Source organism: Dreissena polymorpha, chromosome 7 (genome assembly GCF_020536995.1).
Source record: "Dreissena polymorpha isolate Duluth1 chromosome 7, UMN_Dpol_1.0, whole genome shotgun sequence".
NCBI classification, from domain to species: Eukaryota; Metazoa; Mollusca; class Bivalvia; order Myida; family Dreissenidae; genus Dreissena; species Dreissena polymorpha.
The window spans coordinates 8,661,777-8,682,507 of NC_068361.1; the positions used below are offsets into that span (position 1 = coordinate 8,661,777).

General features: G+C 34.5%; 2 protein-coding genes across 3 annotated transcripts in view; one reads left to right on the top strand and one right to left on the bottom strand.

Annotated features, from left to right (window-relative positions):
- Window positions 1-283, bottom strand: part of LOC127838638 (potassium channel subfamily T member 2-like) — a 149,648-nt gene extending 149,365 nt beyond the window's left edge. The window contains exon 1 of the mRNA XM_052366492.1: window positions 55-283. Within this exon, the coding sequence (XP_052222452.1) occupies window positions 55-152 (98 nt within the window). The 5' untranslated portion in view covers window positions 153-283. The remainder of the gene's footprint in view (window positions 1-54) is intronic.
- Window positions 284-506: 223 nt separating this feature from the next.
- LOC127838645 (glycosaminoglycan xylosylkinase-like) overlaps window positions 507-20,731 on the top strand; it is a 47,768-nt gene continuing 27,543 nt past the window's right edge. Inside the window, exons 1-2 of one of the 2 annotated variants that reach the window (XM_052366500.1) lie at window positions 507-532; window positions 1,040-1,401. In XM_052366500.1, the coding sequence (XP_052222460.1) occupies window positions 1,083-1,401 (319 nt within the window). In that variant the 5' untranslated portion in view covers window positions 507-532; window positions 1,040-1,082. Of the gene's footprint in view, window positions 612-1,039; window positions 1,402-20,731 lie in introns of both variants that reach the window. The other variant, XM_052366501.1, reaches the window with a different exon arrangement.

Below are 20,731 nucleotides of genomic sequence, written 5' to 3' on the forward strand. Positions count from 1 at the left end.
TATTATTTTATCAATATCTCTTGAAATCGATACGAAGTAAGTAGGTACACTTACCTATCAATTGAATCAGGAACATCACCTAGAATTAGGTCCCTTAATCGATATCTTGGAGGCAGAGGGGGAACTTGAGTGTAAACCTCGTTTTGCGCCATTGTAACACGGTGCACAAAACGAAACACCACAAATTCTATTCATCTGGCATTATTTCAATATCAACTATATCTTGTTTTAGCAGCTTCAGCAGCACTGACTGGTTTGCTTCATTGGCTGCCGAAACAGTGCGCTTAATGTGCGATACAGTCTCGATATATAGAATCGTAAATGAACGAAAGAAAATAATAATGCTCATTACGCATAGTACTTATTGGCAAATGACTTCTGCCAAAAAAGCATTAAAATGTTAAACATTAAATAAATTCACTGCATAGTGAGCAGTAGTTTGTCTTAAAACATAATAAATTCGTGATATCAAGAATAAAATTCGTCTGTTTTGATTCAAAGTTTAAAAAACAAACATGTATGTCATCTGCAGGTAATTTAACTTCAATTATATTTGATTTATTTGCTTATTCGTGCAACTTTTAGACAAATGTGTTATATGAAAACATGTGGTTCGTATGAAAGAGTAATATAAAGTTCATAGGAATTCATTTCACGTATTGATTCATCATGTAAACGCAAGAATAGTAAAAAGGATCATGTGTTGGCACAGTCGGATACTTTGTTTTTCGGACTATTCTTCTAGCTGTGGATGATCAATTGCCAAATGGAATTACTTTTTCAAATTTTAATTAGCTTATGTACAACCAATAACCACAAAAATCTCTTGAAGATCAGTAATGCATACATCATTCCTAATGATTCGGATACAGTGCGAATAAATTAATTTATTATTGGCACATGAAGTGAAAACCTTTGAAATGCTTACATTGATTATTTGTTGGTTTATTTCAACAGTCTGTTCAGAAATTGTTATTGCATATCGGGCAATAGATTAAAAATATTTCTAGCTTAGATTGAATTGCATTTATAATTTCAGATAGTGCCAATAAAACTGTTATGCTATTATCAACAACCAGACCATGATGAAAGGGTATCAAATAAAATACAGAACAATATTCATTTGCGTGCTTATTATTGCAGCAGTTTGTATAATAACAATAAATAAGCCGAAAAAGACTTTGGAACAGCACAATATTGTGCTAAATCCAGAGATCGTTTCTGAAAGAAATATTATACAAAAAGTGGTAGCAACTGATACAGAAAGGGAGTTTTTAATCAAGAAATTGGTGGAAAGGTATACATTTAACTGGGGATTCAAGCTGGACAACTCTCCATGGACAGTGGCAGCCAACTGGTTTTCCAACAGGACAGTTTTGCCATCACATTCTCCAGAACTGGGTAAGACTTTTTTGTTACCACAAATACAGCGCAACAGAGGCGTATTTAGGTGGGGGGCTAGGGGGCTAAAGCCCCCCCAGCTGGCTGGCTAGACACGATTTTTAATAAAAATGAGCCCCTTACAGTTATAATCCACTTGTGTATTTCCTGTCATATGTCCCTATTAAGCAATAAACAGCTGTCAATTTGTGTGATTAGCACCCAGGCATGTGTACAGACGATCTAACATTCGTCAGCTAAAGTGCACGCTTCATTGACTGTAAGTAATTAACTGCGCTATTTGATTGGCTGAAGAAGATACATTCAACTAATGAAATTCATCCATACATTTAGCTATAGAGAAATGTTTTCAAATGGCTGTCGCATGAGACTTGTGAAAAACAATATTTCAATTTGTAGCAATTAAAGAGTTTAGACGAACACAATGGACAATCATTATTATTTTTTCGGTAATTTCTTTGATGAATTTAGTTAGTATTAGCTCTTTAGAGTGATAATCCTTTTGAGTAACAAGTTATTGCCAGTGAAATTCAACTGCACACTTGAAGCGGGTATATACGATTTTGTCAAATATTTATGAATTTATATAAAATGTGTAAAAAAACGTATTATATATATATTTCAATATAAATTAAAATAAAAGTTAAGAAGAACATGTGTCGAATATGCGAAATAAGCCAGATATTTAATTCTGAAATTGAAAACGGCTGTACAGCGGAATTCGCCAGCATGTATACCATACATGTACGATGTGAATCTAAACTTAGTTTAACGGTTTGAGTTCCTGCAACAATATCTATTCATACGACACACAAACACTAACTCCAATCCTAATACAAAGACGAATGCTTCGGTTATTGTAGGAAAATATGTACGTCACAATCGGCTCGGGGCGCTAATTTGTCTTTGCTGCATTTTATGAAATTCGGCTTTAATGTATAATTTTTCTTGTCTATTTTGTGTTATTGTAACATATTTTATAAATATATTACAAGTAAACACATATAAAAAATCGTATATACCCGCTTTAATGAATGGCAATTATTTTTTTGATTTGATTTGGTTATTTTACAAATCGGGCTAACTGCTTTGATGTTCATTCATAGTTTTTAAAATTAAAAAAGACTCAAAAATGAAGAATTACTTTGCTATATGAAACTAAACATTTTCTTAAAGCGTGACAACATCGAGGCAGCAACACCCGAATTAAATTACACAAGAAACCTAACGACTCCCTTTGTTGACACTTTTGTGAACGAAATGGACACCCAATTCAGTGATTTGCAGACTAAGGCAGCCATGGGATTGAAGTTTATACCTGAACAAATGTGCTCCTCTCCTGTCAGTGCTTGTGACCTTGAATGGTTCAATGATGATCTCCCTTCCCCTCAGTCCCTCCCTGCCGAGTTGCACTTTATATGGCAGGCTAGGTGGAAAGGTGTACCCAACCCACCTACTACCCTTCAGGGCTCTGTTGCTCATTGTGATTCCCAGCTGTACCCCACCATTTACACTGTTTTGTCCATATCATGTGTGTTCCCTGTCACATCATGCGAGTGTGAAAGGAGTATCAGTGCCCAAGGACTTGTTAAGACAAAACTAAGATCATCAATGGGTCAGGACAGGTTGTCCGCTGTGTGCCTGCTTTCCATTCATAGGGACATGGACATAAACATGTTAATGTTGTACCTAAGTTGACCTAGTAGGATATCCAACAAGGTTAAATAGGAGGTCCACCCATCTAACTCCGTTAAAAAAAGTTATTGATAAAGATAATGTCTCCCACCACTTTAGTGGTTTTAGAGACATTTGATTTACCCCTGTGTGTCTGTCTGTCCGTGTGTCTGTCACACTTGATGTGTGAACTCAAATTCTTATTTGTTTCACATGCACTTTTATCATGCAAAATGCTGATTAGATAGCAGGAAATCGCATCATTTCAAGGTGCCATTAAAAAAAAATGTGAAATATACAATCATTTTGTAAACACAACCCGTATTTTTCTGCATTTTATCGAGTGTAATAGGTGATTTTTATTGTAACACTGCCATAACTATACTACTTCATTCATATTTTCATTCCTACTGGTCCTCTGCTTTGTGCATGAAATCTTCGATTGATAAAAGATGACCAAGAATCATCGCAATGTTTGCATCCGCTTTCATATTGCTTTAAATACACTACTTACTGTTTCGGAAGTTCTTCTTATAAATACGGCAAGAAATAAAAGATAATTACACGGATTCAAATGGCCAATCAATACAAAGTGGTTCTATAAATTTAGGGTTCCTGGAGGATCACCCAGCTTGAAAGAACTGGTGACCCTTGCCAAAATCTGGTGTTCTTGAGTTCCCGGGACATCGTTAGTGTCGAGGCCTGTCAAAGTGTTAAATAAAATAGATAACCATAGTAATGAATGTTTGGTATTATGATGTTCATGGCAACAACTTAATTCTTAGTTACCTCAGAAAGTGTGACAATCTGCTTTATTTTTAAAATATTATCTGAACTTTAAGTACTATTTAACATGTATTCTAGTTTGTTATTAATCAGTTATCTGATGCTGAAATCTTAATTAGATCAAGCAGTGTTTTGTTGTTAAAGTTGTGGCAAAAATGCAGCCCCATTCCAATCTAAAAATAAATTTTCCATAATGTCTGCCTTATATTCCTAATTGAATTTTTCTTTTAAAAGAAAAGAAAAAAACAACATTTAGTTCATTTTCCTATCCAGCTCTATAAGTTGATCCTAAGTGTTATATTAAAAACACTTTTATTCTCAATTTAAATGTATTTTAGTTAAAACGTTGTGATTTTTCCGAATCCTAATGACCCAGGCCCAATTCACAAATGAAGAAAAAACAGTGTCATGAATAGCCATGTGACCAAAAGTAGTACATGCCTACAAGCCTGGGATATGCTGGACCCGTATTCACAAAACTATTCTTACACTTAAGTCTTAAAATAAAGAATATTCTTGAAACTCATATGAACTAAAACTTCATAAAAGTGAAGTCTAGCATGGCAGTTACCACCAGCTTAGAAAAATTTAATTCTTCTTCATCTACATCTACATGGTACGTTAACCTGTCATCACTGACAATGATTTAACGGTGCGCAAGAAAAAAATTAAAAGTGTGAAATAGAAATATAGCATTGGTCAAGGTTGCAAAAGTAAAAGATGATAAAAGAGTAAGATAAGATGCCAACTACTACCCTACATCAGAGTGACCAATCCAGCTTGCATAGCGCTACCAGGGTATGATACCCCGCTGGCACAGCTCCCTTCTCATTTGGAAAAGTAGTAGTTGGAAGTGGTATCCCCTAGAAGGGTTGGGTCGACAGCTCCCTCTTGAAGGATACCAAGGAGGGAGTCTCAGCGGTGCTGGCTGGTAGTTTGTTCCACATCGGTATAGTCCGTGGGAAGAAGCTGTACTTAAAGGTGTCTGTAGATGTAGAGTACTGCTTGTATTGAAGATGATGGTGGTTTGCCGCTCTTGTCCTGGAGGTAACTGGTGTCAAATACTTTTAAGCTGGTATATCGACTATGTTGTTGAATACTTTATATAACATATAATCAGTTGAGTTTTTCCTCTCTTTGTCTCAAGCGATTCCAAGTGCAGATGGTCAAGCATGTCTGAGACGCTACTATTGTTTCTGTTGTTTCTGTATCGATTGGTGATGAAGCGGGCTGCTCTACGCTTAACCATCTCGACTTTGTGTATCATGTCCTTCTGGAAGGGACTCCAAATAGAAGAGCAGTAATCAAGATTTGATCAAACCATGGTGTAATAGGCATTTGTTTTAGTCGATTCAGTAGCCTTAGCTTGTGCAAGTTTCTTTGTAAACATCCGAGGCATACTGTTTGCCTTTTTCCTTGTTCTAAGTATGTGTTGCCTCCAGGATAGGTTAGATTGAATGTCCATGACTAGGTATTTCAATGTTTTATCTAAAGTAAAATGAATGCCTTTCAGGTGGTAGATAAAGGTCTTGGGGCTTTTAGATCTGCTGACAATCACAACACTGCACTATGGGGTGAAATTTCATGCCCCACGTCTTTTCCCATGTGGCTAAAGAGTTGAGGTCATCTTGCAGTATGGCTTGATCTACATCTGATGTGATTTGGTGGTAGAGAATGCAGTCGTTGGCAAAAAGGCGTGTGCTGGATTGGTCGCAGTCAGGGAGATCATTGATAAAGAAGATTCTTCATTTAGAACAAGATATTCATGGTATAAGCACCAATTTTAGCCAGTATATATGCACGTTTGCAAGCATATTTATTGGTTACAAGTCTATTCTTTATTCTTAAGTGTAAGAATGGGATGGTGAATAGGGGCCCAGGGGAATATTGAACTAGATGTGCACAGATTTTCAGTTTCATATATAGGCTAGTGGCTCTGTATTATCTAATACAGGGAAATAATTTACATTCATGACATCAGCATGAAATGTTGTGGTTTAAAAAGAGACTTATTTGTGGACTAGTAAGTTCATGGCTTTCTGATCTTGGAATAAAAAAGGAATTTGAATATGTCATTTTTCAAATGTTTGTATTAAATGTGTCAGCCTTGGAAATCAACCAAAATGTATGTCCAAGGAAAAATACTAATTTTACTTGAAACTTGATTGATAAACTGCTATTTTTAATATTTACCCAGGATGTTCATTGATGTAGCTTTCATTCTCAGGCAGTTCTGATACTTGTGAGAATGATGTGTTTTGCATATGCTCAAACTCTGGCCCCTCATTAGGGATGTTTTGCATATGCCCACTTATGGTCTCCATGGCTATGTCTGGAATAGGGCTGTAACGAGCAGAGGATTTCTTCTGTTGGCCAACCATGATTATGTGTTTTTCGTTTTCTGAAATTGCAAAAAGTAGAAAATTAATTAATTTAATCTCAGGGTGCAGGTAAAACATTTCACCAAATATATCAGCTATGATTTTTACTAGACATTTAAATGTCCATTTTCATAGTGTATTCTAATTTTGATGATTTTTCTTTTATTCGAACTTTAAAGACTCTATATTTCCTGGTTATTTATGAATAAGCAATCATTGGGAAGATAGCCCATGGCTTTTGGGAATTTTATCGTCATTTTCATGAAATTGGGAAAATAAATTCATTAGCCTTTTTTTTCACAAAAAAGTCCACTGATTAGGGAAATACTAAATTTGATATAACTCTTTATAATCATTCAAATTAAAAGAACAAAATCATATAATACTTTGTTAGATGTAATAATTAAAATTGAGATAAAATACGCATTAGACACTTCTTTTATATAAAAAAAATTTGGGGGGGGGGGGGGGAATTGGGAATTTTTTGCCACATTTTGGGAAAAAAAGTATACTTTTAGGGATTGGGAACATAGCCGATTTCGGCTATAAAATCGGGCCAAAAAAAAACCCTGTGAGTAACGTTCTGAGAAAACTGGGCATAGTGCATGTGCGTAAAGTGTCGTCCCAGATTAGCCTGTGCAGTCTGCACAGGCTAATCAGGGACGACACTTTCTGCCTAAATTGGATTTTTGCTAAGAAGAGACTTCATTTAAACAAAAAATGTCATAAAAGTGGAAAGTGTTGTCCCTGATTAGCCAGTGCAGACTGCACAGGCTAATCTCGGATGACACTGCGCACATGCATTATGCCCAGTTTTCTCAGAACACAACTCATATATATATATATATAATTATGTTTACCAAATTAAAGCCTTAAATTACCAATTTAAGGTGTCACAAAAATTGATAAAAATTTCAATTACTCTCAATATATACTTCATCTTCTATCAGCTATATAAGTTAAACCTTAGTAAATGAAATATGGCAAACACTTAAATTCTCAAATTTAAAGTGTAACGACACTTATTTTACAATTTTACTCATCATTTTAGTCAAATCCATGAGATTTGTTCTCAGTCCAAAGGGCCATATGGCCCCTTTCTCAAATGGATGAACAAACTCTTTTCACACAATACATGTGTGACTGAGGAAGAATTAACAAGCTATTTGAAATTTATTGAAGATTGTTTTGGTTTTGGTACAAATATTGTTACGTTGCAGAAGCTTATACAGCAGGCTTCAAGTACTTTGAAATCATGAATGTGATCGCAGGAATTAAATAGTCTCAATAAATCTGGTGGGAAATACATGAATTTAAACAAAAGTGTAACTTACTTTCTGGATAGAATATTTTTCAATCAGTTAATCACTATCAATCAATCAATATTTCAATCTGTAATATATAATCAATCCATATAGAAGAGATTTACATGCAGCCAATATGTTGAAAATGAGCTGCGCTTTGAAAAAAAGAAGGGTAAATGCATGTCATAAAAGGTTGTCTCCGATTAACCTGGTAAGTTTGCACAGGCTAATAAGGGAAGACACTTTTCCCCTTTACTGGATTTTCGCTAAAAAAAGACTCCATTTAAATAAATGCACAGGCTAATCTGGGATGACACTTTATGCCCATGCATTAAACCCCCTTTTCACACAGCACGGCCCATATGTATCAAATTGAAAAAGAGTGGTTAGAACTGTTGGACAGGTTAAACTAATGTTACTATTGCTATAATTTGTTAAAACTTAAATAGCTAATTATTATGCACGAAAAAACATGCTCATTTATAAACAAACAACATTGACTAGAACTTCGAAATGAGTGTTAACTGTTAACCATGTATTACATAAACCGCAAGCAAGAATAATGTTAATAAAACAATCTGAGGGAATTAACCTCAACAGTGCTGTAAATTGAACTATGCAATTATACTCCCTTGTTAACAGCACAGTACAGGGTGTTTATATGATTACTTTGTGCTTTATTGGATTAACTCTTTCAGTGCGGGAACCGAATTTTGCAGGTCTTTGCAAACAGTTTGGATCCAGATGAGATGCCACAGAACGTGGCGTCTCATCAGGATCCAAACTGTTTGCTATTCTGATAGTATTCTTTGAAAAAATCGAAGAATATGCTAATTTTAGAAATTCAGCAGACGCCATTTTAGCAGAAGACAAATTTCCCAGCATGCAAAGGGTTAATGTTAGCATCAAGTTATGGTAGTAAATACTAGCTGACTTCATTTGTTTACCCTGCTGGACCTATATTTTGTGTTGTCCAGGACAATGACATTCGCATTAGCAAGTTAGCGGGTATAGCTTATTTTTCCAAAATAATGAGCAAATGCCCTTCAGAGGTGCTGAAATTGCCCTGGAACAGTGTTTGTTACGTGACTCAGGCCTTTTCCTGGCCATTGTGCGATTATAACATGCAGTTTGTGGATAGGGAATTTTTTAGCGCAAAAAGTCCACTGCTTTTGGTAAAAATAATTTTATATATAACCCATCTATAGTAATTCATATAAAAAGAACAAAATTATTTAAATTAAAGTTATCAATTTTGTTGGATGTTATTGAAATAAAATTGAAATGTAATAATCATAAGACGCTTGGTTAAAAAAAAATTGGGGGGGGGGGGGGGAATTGGGGATTAAAAAAAAATATTATAATTATGTTTTTTACAAATTTAATTTGGGAATGAGTCCGTTAAACAGACCTGCAGATATGCCAGTAAAAGGCCTGTGATTGCTTGATACATGACTGAAATACTGTAAAAAACAGCATAAAATCCATTGAAACATAATGGCATTGATTGTTATGCCTGAGTGATCAGCTGTTGTCAGATTGTCACAGTTAATAAGCTAGAAAGCTATGAATATATTTGTGAGCTGCATCCACTCAACTAATGCCATAGTCAGACAGTAATTTAGTAATCAATTAATCCACTGTAATTATTAACCCTTTCAGTGCGGGAACCGAATTTTAAAGACCTTTGCAAACAGTTTGGATCCAGATGAGACGCCACAGAACGTGGTGTCTCATCAGGATCCAAACTGTTTGCTATTCTGATAGTATTCTTTGAAAAAAATAGAAGAAAATGCTAATTTTAGAAATTCTGCAGACGACATTTTAGCAGACAACAAATTTCCCAGCATGCAAAGGGTTAAAAAAAGCTTTCTTTCAGCACATACTGTATGTATTGGGAAATAATGGCTGCACAATCCATCAATGCCATTCCATCCTTGCCAATCTCAAATGAAAGGCTACTATTATTAGGCTAGAAGATGCATATTGGGAGATGATTTTCAAACATAAATGAATTTGACCTTGGTTTTCCTTAATTACTGCAGATAAAAACTGCAGCAATTGGAGGCTTTTATCCTCATCTTTCTTTCGTAATGCATGATTATAGTTGGTACATGTAGAAGTTTTGTTGTAACATAAAATGACAAAAAAAAGGATAAACAGTCCATGTTTAGTTTGGTACTTTGAGTGTTGGAAAATCAAAAGATGGTAGTAATCAATAAATCAAAGCGCTGAAGGCACTTAAGGTGTTCGCTGTTGAATAAGTTTAGACGCAACTCAGTTTTAAAAATTATGCTATAGCTTTTTATATTGCAAGTTTTAAATGAACGTAATCCATTCAAATTTGTAAAGAGTGTTTCTTGAAGCACAGGTCCAGATGTGTTTTTTTTTTTCATTGATAAAAATTAAAATTTAAGCATCATTTTGGGAAAACAGGGCTTAATGCAAATGCATTAATTGTCATCCCAGTACCAGAGACTCTCTTAAAACGAAAAACATTATAAAATCAGAAATGTCGTCCTTGTATAGCTTTTTTGCATTAAACAGGCTATATAATCAGTGTGCACAGGCTAATCTTATTTGACATGCATTAAGCCCGGTTTTCCATGAATACAGCCAATATGTACAGATTTCAATGATAAACACTAGACTGGCCAATGTCATCTTACAAGCTGTTTAACACTATCAGTCATATACACCCACTGCAGTTTACCAGTCGTGAACTATAAACAGGCAGATGTGGTGGTTATCTTTTCTAGCAGACACTTCTAGCATTTGTCGTCTGCATAATGTTACTGCAACAGGCAGTGGTTGTCTTTCCATAGCGTAGTTAAGCAGTTTAGCACATACTGATTTGCAAAACTTTCTCTGTAACATTAGTTTGAGCTAAATTAATGCTCACACTAAAAAAGGTATTTTACATGCAATAAATAGTATACTCATGGGCCAGTATGCATTGGTTTATTGTATCCTTGAAGTGTTTTATTCACAGAATTTCGTATATATTTTAAATAACAAAAATCTTTGAAATACTCGTTTCATACGTGTTAATCATCATTTGGAATTAGTAAAATAATAAAACGTTTGAAATGTGTTTATGCTTCCCTTTAAACCCGTTAGCACTTAGATACGTATTTTGCACATTTGTAGTCCCTTAGAAAGTTTTATTTAATTAAATACCTTTCTTACTAAATTCAAGTTTTAAAGGCTTCATTTCCAACCCTTTAATAGTCATTGTTTTGTCAGTTTTGTTAAAACAAAATATACAATTGTTAACTGTTTACGTTAGTTGTTGTATTTAATAAAAGGAATATAACGTTAGTCAATTGTTCCAAGAGTTTGTAAGAGTCTCGTGGCTTGTGCTATTTTGCATCGTACTCAAGGTTCCGCCTCTTGTGGGAAACGTCATCACACAAGCCACTTGACTGAAAGAAAATCTTGGAACAATTGACTTGCGTAATATACCGTATAAATACTAATGCCTGCATGTGGCAGTGGAAGAGCACTAGATTCTGCTTCCAGAGGCCCCGGGTTCAAGTCCCATGTAAGGCAATGTGTTGTTTTATCAACTTTTTCTGGCTTTTATAATTAGATAAGATTATTGAAAACATTAATCTGTGAACAAGTCAACTTAAAATTAGAAGGACTGTTAACTCAAAAAAAGGGTTATTTAAAGCAGAAAATGTATTCCTGTAAATCCCAGTCTTTACCCAGTTCTAGCCTTATAACAGAAAGGAATGAAAGGATCAATATTTGAAATCTTTTTTTTTCACACTACTGGTGTTAATTCCAACATCATTGTCCCATATGTCTGCACCGGCGCCACTGTATCTTCTATGTTTTAGGTCACAAAGTGTCTCCAAGTGGATCTTATGTAGCTTTGAGCTGTCATTTCACAATAATCATGTGCATCTTCCATGGAAATTGATGGGGATGCCTGTCAAATAAAAACGCACTTTTTACCAAAACACACATTTAGCGCACTTAAAAGTGCGTTAATTGTGTGTTTTTTGTTAATATGTGCGTTTTCAGTGATCAAAAGTGCATTTAAGTGCGCTTTTTGTGCGTTTTTGCTTTTCAAGTGCGTTATTTTAGTGAAAAAGTGCGTTTTTTGTGTGTTTTCTTCATCTGTAAGTGCGCTTTTGAGTGTAGATGTGAGCAAAATGTGTGTTTTTTATCTAAGAAGTGCGTCTTTTATTTAGGAAGTGCGTCTTTTATCTAAGAAGTGTGTTTTAAGGTTTACAGATGTGGGTTTTTTCTCACAAAAGTGCGTTTTTCTATTTTGATGTGCGTCTTTTTTAAGCATAAGTTAGTCTTTTATTTCATAAGTGCGTTTTTATCATATGATCTGTTTTAAAAGGATGTATCTAAAAAGACACATGTTTAACACACTTCTTAAAAAGTGCGTCTTTAACAACCGTTTAGCAAATGTTGTACAGAAATTGAAAAAGAAACAAAATTGTTGCAGGCTCTAACAATTTAATTACATCAAATGATTAAACATAGACATATATCTCAGTAACCTGTAATAATATAAGGGGCAGTTTGAATAATTACTGGTTGTCCATATTAACCTGTTTAATGTTTACATACTTTATCATACAATTTCAATGCATACCCTATTGCTTATGTTTTAATCTCAAACATTTCTAAAAATTTCCACCTAAATCAGACTGTGTGTAACTAATTAAAAATATTGAAAGTGTCAAAAGTATTATGTGGGCTTGATAGTATCATTTATATTTCCTCAACATAAATAAGTATTTGAACTTTCTTATACTGATATTTATACCCTAATACAATTAATGTCTACCACATTGACCATAAACATACATTTTAAAAGGCAATTAAAATAATATTTATACTATTAATATTATTTGCTAAAACCATTCAACATGTTATATTTAAATATTTACAATTAAATATAATGTGTTAAGGGTGCTGTGTATTATTCAATAAATATTTTGGTGTTGAAATGACTGCCTTATCAGTATTTCTCAAATTATGCATTTTTTGGCTTAGACACAGCATGGTATCAGATAAGAGAATAGCCAGTCCCTATCAGTCCTCCATCTAAGCCTAACTAAGGGGTGTTGATATACTTTTGATTTGTTCAGGCACCATCTATTTGAAAACCACAGATAGGAAGTTATTTTTTGAAAACAAGCAGCATCAGCAACTGACTTTAAGCTAGAATTAAGACTTATTATTTTAGTGTAAAATGTCTTGAAATACTTTCAGCATGAAGTATTGTGTGATGAAAAAAATGTGTATTTACTACAATGTGTAAATCAACAATAAAGGAGATTAAAAGTGGGTGGTTAAAGACATATAAAGTGATATGGTCTAGTTCAACAACTGCCTGTATTTTTGGAATACTGAAGAACAGTCTGTTGTAACAGGTTCGTATTTTCAATTCTGCATCCCTTTTTTATTTAGTTTATTGAATTAATAATGATCATTATCATATTTATGTATTGTCACTGGGAAATGTAAATGGATGAGTAAATGTAATGCAATTTTAATGAAAAACAACACCATTTGAATTATTATGGCTGTATTTTATGGTTATTGTCATCTTAAAGTTATTTATACCTATTTTTGGTCATTAATGAACAGATTTTTCCCCCATATTAAATGAGAACTTTTAAATTTATAGGTTAAACCCCATGGAAAGAATGTGCATCATCGCATCGCCTGCCAAAAAAGGGAGCAAAAAAGAGACTACCTGATGTATGGACTTGAATACCAGGTTTTACCCTGCACAAGCTGGCCAACATGAGGAGAACAGGAGTGGGAAAACTGCGCCCTCTCCTTGACCAAGAAAAGCTGGATTTGTTTAGAGGTACACTACGCGACCCGTGATTTTTGCCTTATTTGCGAAGTCAAGGCGGGCATTTTGCTTTTTGGGTGGAAAATCACCGCGATTTCACGTGACTCGTCACTCTGACGTCGCGCGAGAGCAAGATAATCTTCGCGCTAAATCCCCTCAATGTTGTGGTGATTCGCTGCGATTCGCCGCAATCCGCCGTGATCGCAGTGACAACGATGACTCGCCAATTCATGCATAGAAACCGAATCGTATCGATAACTTTATACATGTACATAGCGCTTGTAATGTTCACTATTATCCAATTATCCAACATCAATAAAAGAAATAAAAATATGTCGGTAAATATGTTTGAGAATTTCATTAAAACAACCATATGACTACGCCATTTTTTTGAAGTGTAAAGAGTACAGCGCATAAAGTGGGACACAGCTTTCATTGGACGAGCGAATTTAAATTTAGATTGAATGCAATACGATCTTAGCAAAAAACGTGTTATTGCGTCATACGCCTTCATGTAAAAAACGTGTTTGCCGGGGACTTTCTGATTACGGGTAAAAATGAAAGTGAATATATATTTTTTAATTACACTGCGTTAGCATATAAATAAATCGTCTGGATTACTTCATTTATGTTTCTTTCACGTATTGCTCTGATAGGAAATACATGAAATAAACAGTAACTCGCGAGTTGTTCACACCTTATTGAGACATTATAAACATTGCTAAATATATTTATAATGCTAATAAAATGCTTAATTATGTAGACAATCAGTTATAATTTTTAATAATATTACATTGAATAAAGCATGTTAATTTGTTTCGGTTTAAGTCTTCCGAATTTAATGTAGCTAGATTTATATCGTTATAAGCTAAGAAACGATTTTAAAATGCGCAGGTAATTATCGTAGGTCATTAATTATAGGTCAATAATTATCAATAGGTGCCAAAACGTATCATTTTACACCATATGTGGGCGTTCTACTAATCCGTTATCAAAACAGATGCCGCATACTGTGAATGACCATTGACACTTGGATACCCGGTCTGATTAGCGCTTTTTTTTTGTACATGCACATTCTTTCCACTTCTTATATTTAAACATTGCAAAAAATTAGTTTAAGAGGAAATTAATAATATATTATAAAATATTATATACATAATAATATAATTAAGAATAACGTTGTTCAAAGATATTGTGTGTGTGCTCTCTTGACGACATTTAATGTTATACGATATGAAGCCTTACCACAACACGCACACAATGACAACACACAATAAATTAACACTCGTGAAGAAATATGTATAATTTACACGATTTAAAAACATTTCAAGCGCCAAATAAAGTCCGGTATACTTTTCAATAAAATGATTTTAAAAAAAGCTACTACTATAGACAACTTTGACACAAACGTTTTATATAATTCTCAATAAATAACGCCCTCATTACTCATTTGTTACACTTTTAGATGCGAACAGTTCAGAGAAAAAATTTCTTAAACGGATAATTCCTACGTGCTTATTAGCGATAATTATGCCGACTTTGATTACAAAGTTGCTTTTAATTAAAAAACTGAAACATCTATTACTCAAGGGAAAATATTGTGACTAACGAACAATTCATACTGTATGCGATAATTCGCGATAAATTTGTTGACTTTGATTATAAAATTAACGGCTTTGAAGAAGACTAATAACAATGTTATGACTATTTAATAGTGCTTATAGGTGTCTATCACAACCGTTGTGTATATTTGTTAATGCAGATTCAACATACACAATATCCCGGACAGAGAAAAACAATTAAATATCTGGCTTATTTCGCATTTGCGACACATGTTCTAAAATTTTATTGCAATTTATATAGTGAAACATATGTATATTTAAGTTTTTTACGCATTTTATATAAATTCATAAATATTTGGTAAAATTGTGCATACCCACAAGTAGTTTCGATTTATTTTCAACAGAAATGCGTTTGGTTGGATAGAAAAAAATCAATACTGTGCCTTCAGTCCTGATCTGCCCTCTTGACCGTGTCATTAAGGTTTCACCACAATGAAACCTTACTACGAAGTGGGTCACCTGACGTGTCAGTGTCCGCAACGCCATTGTAACACAGTGTACACTAAATCCAATATGCACAAATGTTCACTACACTTTAATTTGTGAAATTTTATCACGCAAAATACACACTTACAAAAATATAACGTATGATATTCCAGTCAGACACGATACTTGCAAACACTTTAATGATAGAAGTAAAACAGAATACCTTGACTTATATAGTTTTTTTGTTGTGAGAGACCATTTGAGTAAACGCCGAAAAAAATGTGCATATTGTTATTTTTGTCAATGCCCTTTGATCTATTCTCGCACTTAATTGGCAGTTAATTGGCAGCACCATTCTGTTGTTCCTCTGATTGTCACATCTTTTCTCAGTTTGTACAAGTACAAAGAGTGCCAATTAGACACTAGAACAAACACTATCACACGCTGGAGAGTACACAAAAAAGTATCAAATGTTGAGATTTTTTTTCAAGGTGTGAAAACACAGAGAAATGCATGTACATCGATTCATCAACAACTTTATTGAACTATGCAAACGCTAAGTGTAACGTTGATATACGCCTTTTGTCAGCACAACAAACACAATGTTTAATGGCTTTAATATATAGGCAATGATGTAATAACATCAACAACATATTATATTACACAATGCCATGTTAACATGTAATAAAAAATAGAACAGTAATGTATTTCCGGCATATCAAACATTGTGAATGTATGTACAACGCTTGGAAAGTAACGCGAGTAACATGAGTTATCTGCATTGGAGCCTGAAACAGAAAATAAATAATTATAGCATAATTTAGTCCAAATAATTAAACGTAATCTACATGAAACCTTCAAATGCAAGTGTCACTTTAACAATTTTCCGTTTCTTAAGGCGCGAACCTTTTGCTAAAAACTGATAACAAAAGAGCAACACATTATAATTCTTAATGATATACAAAGTAAGTCTAACATAATTAATAACGTCAATAAACACACACGCCAAGATCAAAGTTTAAATGGAAAACTAATCTCACATTCCACGTAAATTACCAAATTATTAGTTTCGTCTAAATCAAATACTATGTATAAAGAAACAGGTATTTATAACCGACCAATGACGTAACACTATGCAACTTTCAATTTACACAGTGCTTTATGGCAACAATATGGAATTTGAACAGTGGTAGTGTTTTCAGGCCTGGAATATCATTACTTGTAAGTTTTTATGAACAATCTTCTAATGCAATTAGTAAAATAATGTTTATATGTTATGTTCAATAATTATTGTGCGCTGTTATATCAATTTTCAGCCGTTAAAGCTTCCGACATGACTTCATGTCTTAACGGGAGTATTTTAGCTAATACGTCCATTGTATACAACAACAACAAAAGCTTTATTATTGCAATATATAATGCTAGTGTACATATATATGTTACATGTAAATGTACATGTAAGTGTTACCGTCAATGCAAATTGCGAAAAAGGGGGAATCACGGCGGTTCGCGATGATTTGCGCTGATTCGCGCTGATTGCGCAACAGCGAGATACATCGCGCGACGGTCGCCGAGACATCACCCAAATTTTCTTGTCGCTCGGAAACACCGCGATTTGTCACGATGCATCGATTGCGGTGATGCGTGAATCGCGGCAAAAATCACGAGTCGCGTAGTGTAAAACTATACAGGGTACTGGTTATTGCATTTTAAAGGTGTCACACTTCCGACCAGTCCACACAGCAAAATGAGACCACGTATCTTGGTACATTTTCGAACAGTATTTTCTATCAAACGTATTTATTTATGAAAAGCGTTAAGTCACATGTGATCAGGGGATTAAAATTGCAAAATAAACAACCAAAAACAACAAGCAAACAAACTAGTTTTGATTTAAATTTATAATTTTTATAGCAACAAGATTACCATAACAGCAATATTCAACACTTACATTATAAAATATCTTTCAGGACCCTATCAAATGAGATCATGCACGAGATGCATCGCGCAAAGGCCATGACAGTATAATTGTTGCAAAGAAGTTTGACCGGCTAGTGGCAGACTTGGAGAGAAAGATGAGAGCTGCACTCCGCTGCCTCAAAGAAATGCTGAAAGGCCTTGATTGATATGCATCTTTCTTATGTATATAGCTGTTCATGTGTATATACTGTACATGTTTTTATAGTATGCTATTATTTTTTGTTTATTTATAATCAAATTATGTTTATATTTATTTCATCAAATTGCCATTGATATTTAATTACTCATGTATGTTAAAAAATGTTGGTGTACATTAAAGTATAAAATTGAATTATCTTGTAATTATTAAAATACACAAATATATATGTTTATATAATTATTGGTTTTTATTGCAGATCTGAATTAAAAAACACTTTTAACAGCATATAATTGAATCAACTGTTAAGGCAAAAGATGCACCTTTAACGCACATGTGTGCTTTTTGTGAGTGTGTTTTTTGCTGCCATTCATTTGCGTAAATTGTGCGTTTTGTGTGGGTTCTAACTGCGCTTAACGTGCGTTAAATGTGCGCTTTTTGTGAGTTAAATGTGCGCTTTTTTATTTAAAAAGCGCACATTTAACGCACATAAAAGCGCACATTTAACACACATGTGCGCTTTTATGTGGGTTATAACTGCGCTTTTCGTGAGTTAAATGTGCGCTTTTTAAATAAAAAAGCGCACATTTAACTCACAAAAAGCGCACATTTAACGCACTTAAAAGCGCACATTTTACACACATAAATGGCAGTCAAAAACGCACTTATAAAAAGCGCACGTTTAACGCACATTTAACGCACATAAAAACGCACTTTAACACACATGTGCGCTTTTATGTGGGTTATAACTGCGCTTTTTGTGAGTTAAATGTGCGCTTTTTAAATAAAAAAAGCGCACATTTAACTCACAAAAAGCACACATTTAACGCACTTAAAAGCGCACATTTTACACACATAAATGGTAGTCAAAAACGCACTTATATAAAAGCGCACGTTTAACGCACATTTAACGCACATAAAAGCGCACATTGAACACACTTATAAAAAGCACACGTTTAACGCACATAAAGCGCACATTTATCCACAAAAAGCGCACATTTTCTTGATTGTTTGTTTTTGTTAAAACCTCACTCGGTAAGAAAAAGCGCACAAAAAACGCAGTGCCAATACCGCCACGTTTAACGCACGCAAAACGTACGTAAAACGTACATTTCACACACTTTTTTGAGAAGGGGGGAGACCTGGGGTATTGTCATGAGAGCACTTGTGTCCTTTTGTATGAGATATTGGACATTTTTCCCATTGGAGATTTTTCAGACCATAATTGTTTGGGAGCTTTGAGATATTGGACATTTTTCCCATTGGAGATTTTTCAGACCATATTGTTTGGGAGCTTTTCATTTATGTGAATGTTTTTCGTCCTTTGCCAATTAAGGTGATCAAGTAAGACTGCATTATGGCAGGTATTGAATGGATTGTCATTTATTTTTTAAAGTGTTCATTCTTTAGCTAATTAGGGCACAAAGTGCTCAAAGATGAGCTTTTGGGCTAAGTCTATATGCTGGGTCATGCTTAATATTTTGTGTGTCAGAGATCATCCGGCTGTGCCGTTACTACTCTAGTGGCAACAGTTTTGGCACAATCCATAATGTAGGTATTTACAAAAGCAGGGCTGAGTTTGAATTTTTGGTAAAAAAAACACTAGGTCACTAGGTTGAATCATAAAAAATCCTTTTATTATTAAAGAAGCCACATGTATGACTCAATCTTTATGAAACTACAAAACTGGTTGAAGTGGAGTAAAACAACTAGATCACCATGTCAATAAAAAAAAATCTTGTTACATTTCTAGGAGCCACTTTTAATACTCAATCGTGATGAGGCTTGGTGAGAATGTTTCACTTGACAACATCCAGTACAAGCACCATTCAGGGTTAAATGGGAAAACGAGGTCACCTGGACAAATCATAGAACAACCTAATTCTTTGACAATGGGTGTACCTTAAACTTAAGTGCGGGGTATCATTGATTTTTATGCTCCCCCAAAATTTATAGTCACCGCTTCGTCTTTCCGTGTGTGTGTCTGTCTGTCCGTCGGTGCACAAATTTTGTCCGGGCTATTTCTCAGCAACTAATGACCGGAATTCAATGAAACTTTATGGGAAGCTTCACTACCAAGAGGAGATGTTCATATTATCAGCGGGTTCTGGTCGGATGATTTTTCACAGAGTTATGGCCCTTTGAAATTTTCTATAAAAAAATTATTGTCCCCCCAACTACTGTGCCCTCAAGACATTTCCTTTTATCTGAATATATAGTGCAATATTGTGACAAAAAAACACTTTGGGGAGCATCACCCGTCTCCGACGGTTTCTTGTTTTTATAAGCCAGGGTGAATCAGCGATTGCAATCCTCCTCCTTTCCCCACCTTTATCACACAAAAACACACACACACCATAACAGGGAGAGAAAGTTGACCCTTTGCTTTAGAAAACTTCTGGGTCAAGGGCTGTAAGATTCACTTTTATTATGACTTCTAACTGCCAATCGTGCATGCATTCCTCTATACAAACAAAGTATCCCTTAATTTTGGCCCCTCCACTACTGATGGTTGTTGAACTTGTTGATTCTTAGTCATACATGCCAGACGTCCCGATCTTGGCGGGACAGTCCTGCTTTTGGGGTGTTTGTCCCGGTGTCCCGATGTGACACAATTTGTCCCGACATTCGTAAAAACGACAAACGTTCTATAATATCACACTAAAATTCGCTATTCAAGCTCCGTCTGGCTTAAATTACCATCGCTAATCCCTTTATTGCCCCCTATTAACAAACCATATCTACTAGTTGAGTGATCCAGTGTTGTTTTTGACACCTTATCAGCAATTTATCTGCAAGTTAATGATTTTATCGAGCATTCACACCAAGGTGTTTTTTATGATAGGGGTTGCTAGCTGCTATCGATAAATGCATCATAGTGAATTAAAAGCAGACTGCTTTTGTATTTCATTGCCAAAATCAAGTCCAAAGATACTATTACGCGGTATTCTGTGTATTATACCACCTGAGGCTTAAAAACCTGTCAAAACACCAGTTTTGTATATAAAAAAAATTGAGAGCTAACCGATACACATTGATATTTCAAATGAATTAATACGTTTTGACCGATTTTCAGAAAATAATTTGTACATATTGCATCAATCTGAATTTAGAGTTAATTGATGATTGGTTGAATAAAAACAGTGCTCGATGCGCGCACATCGCGTTTAACGATTACGCATGCCTCT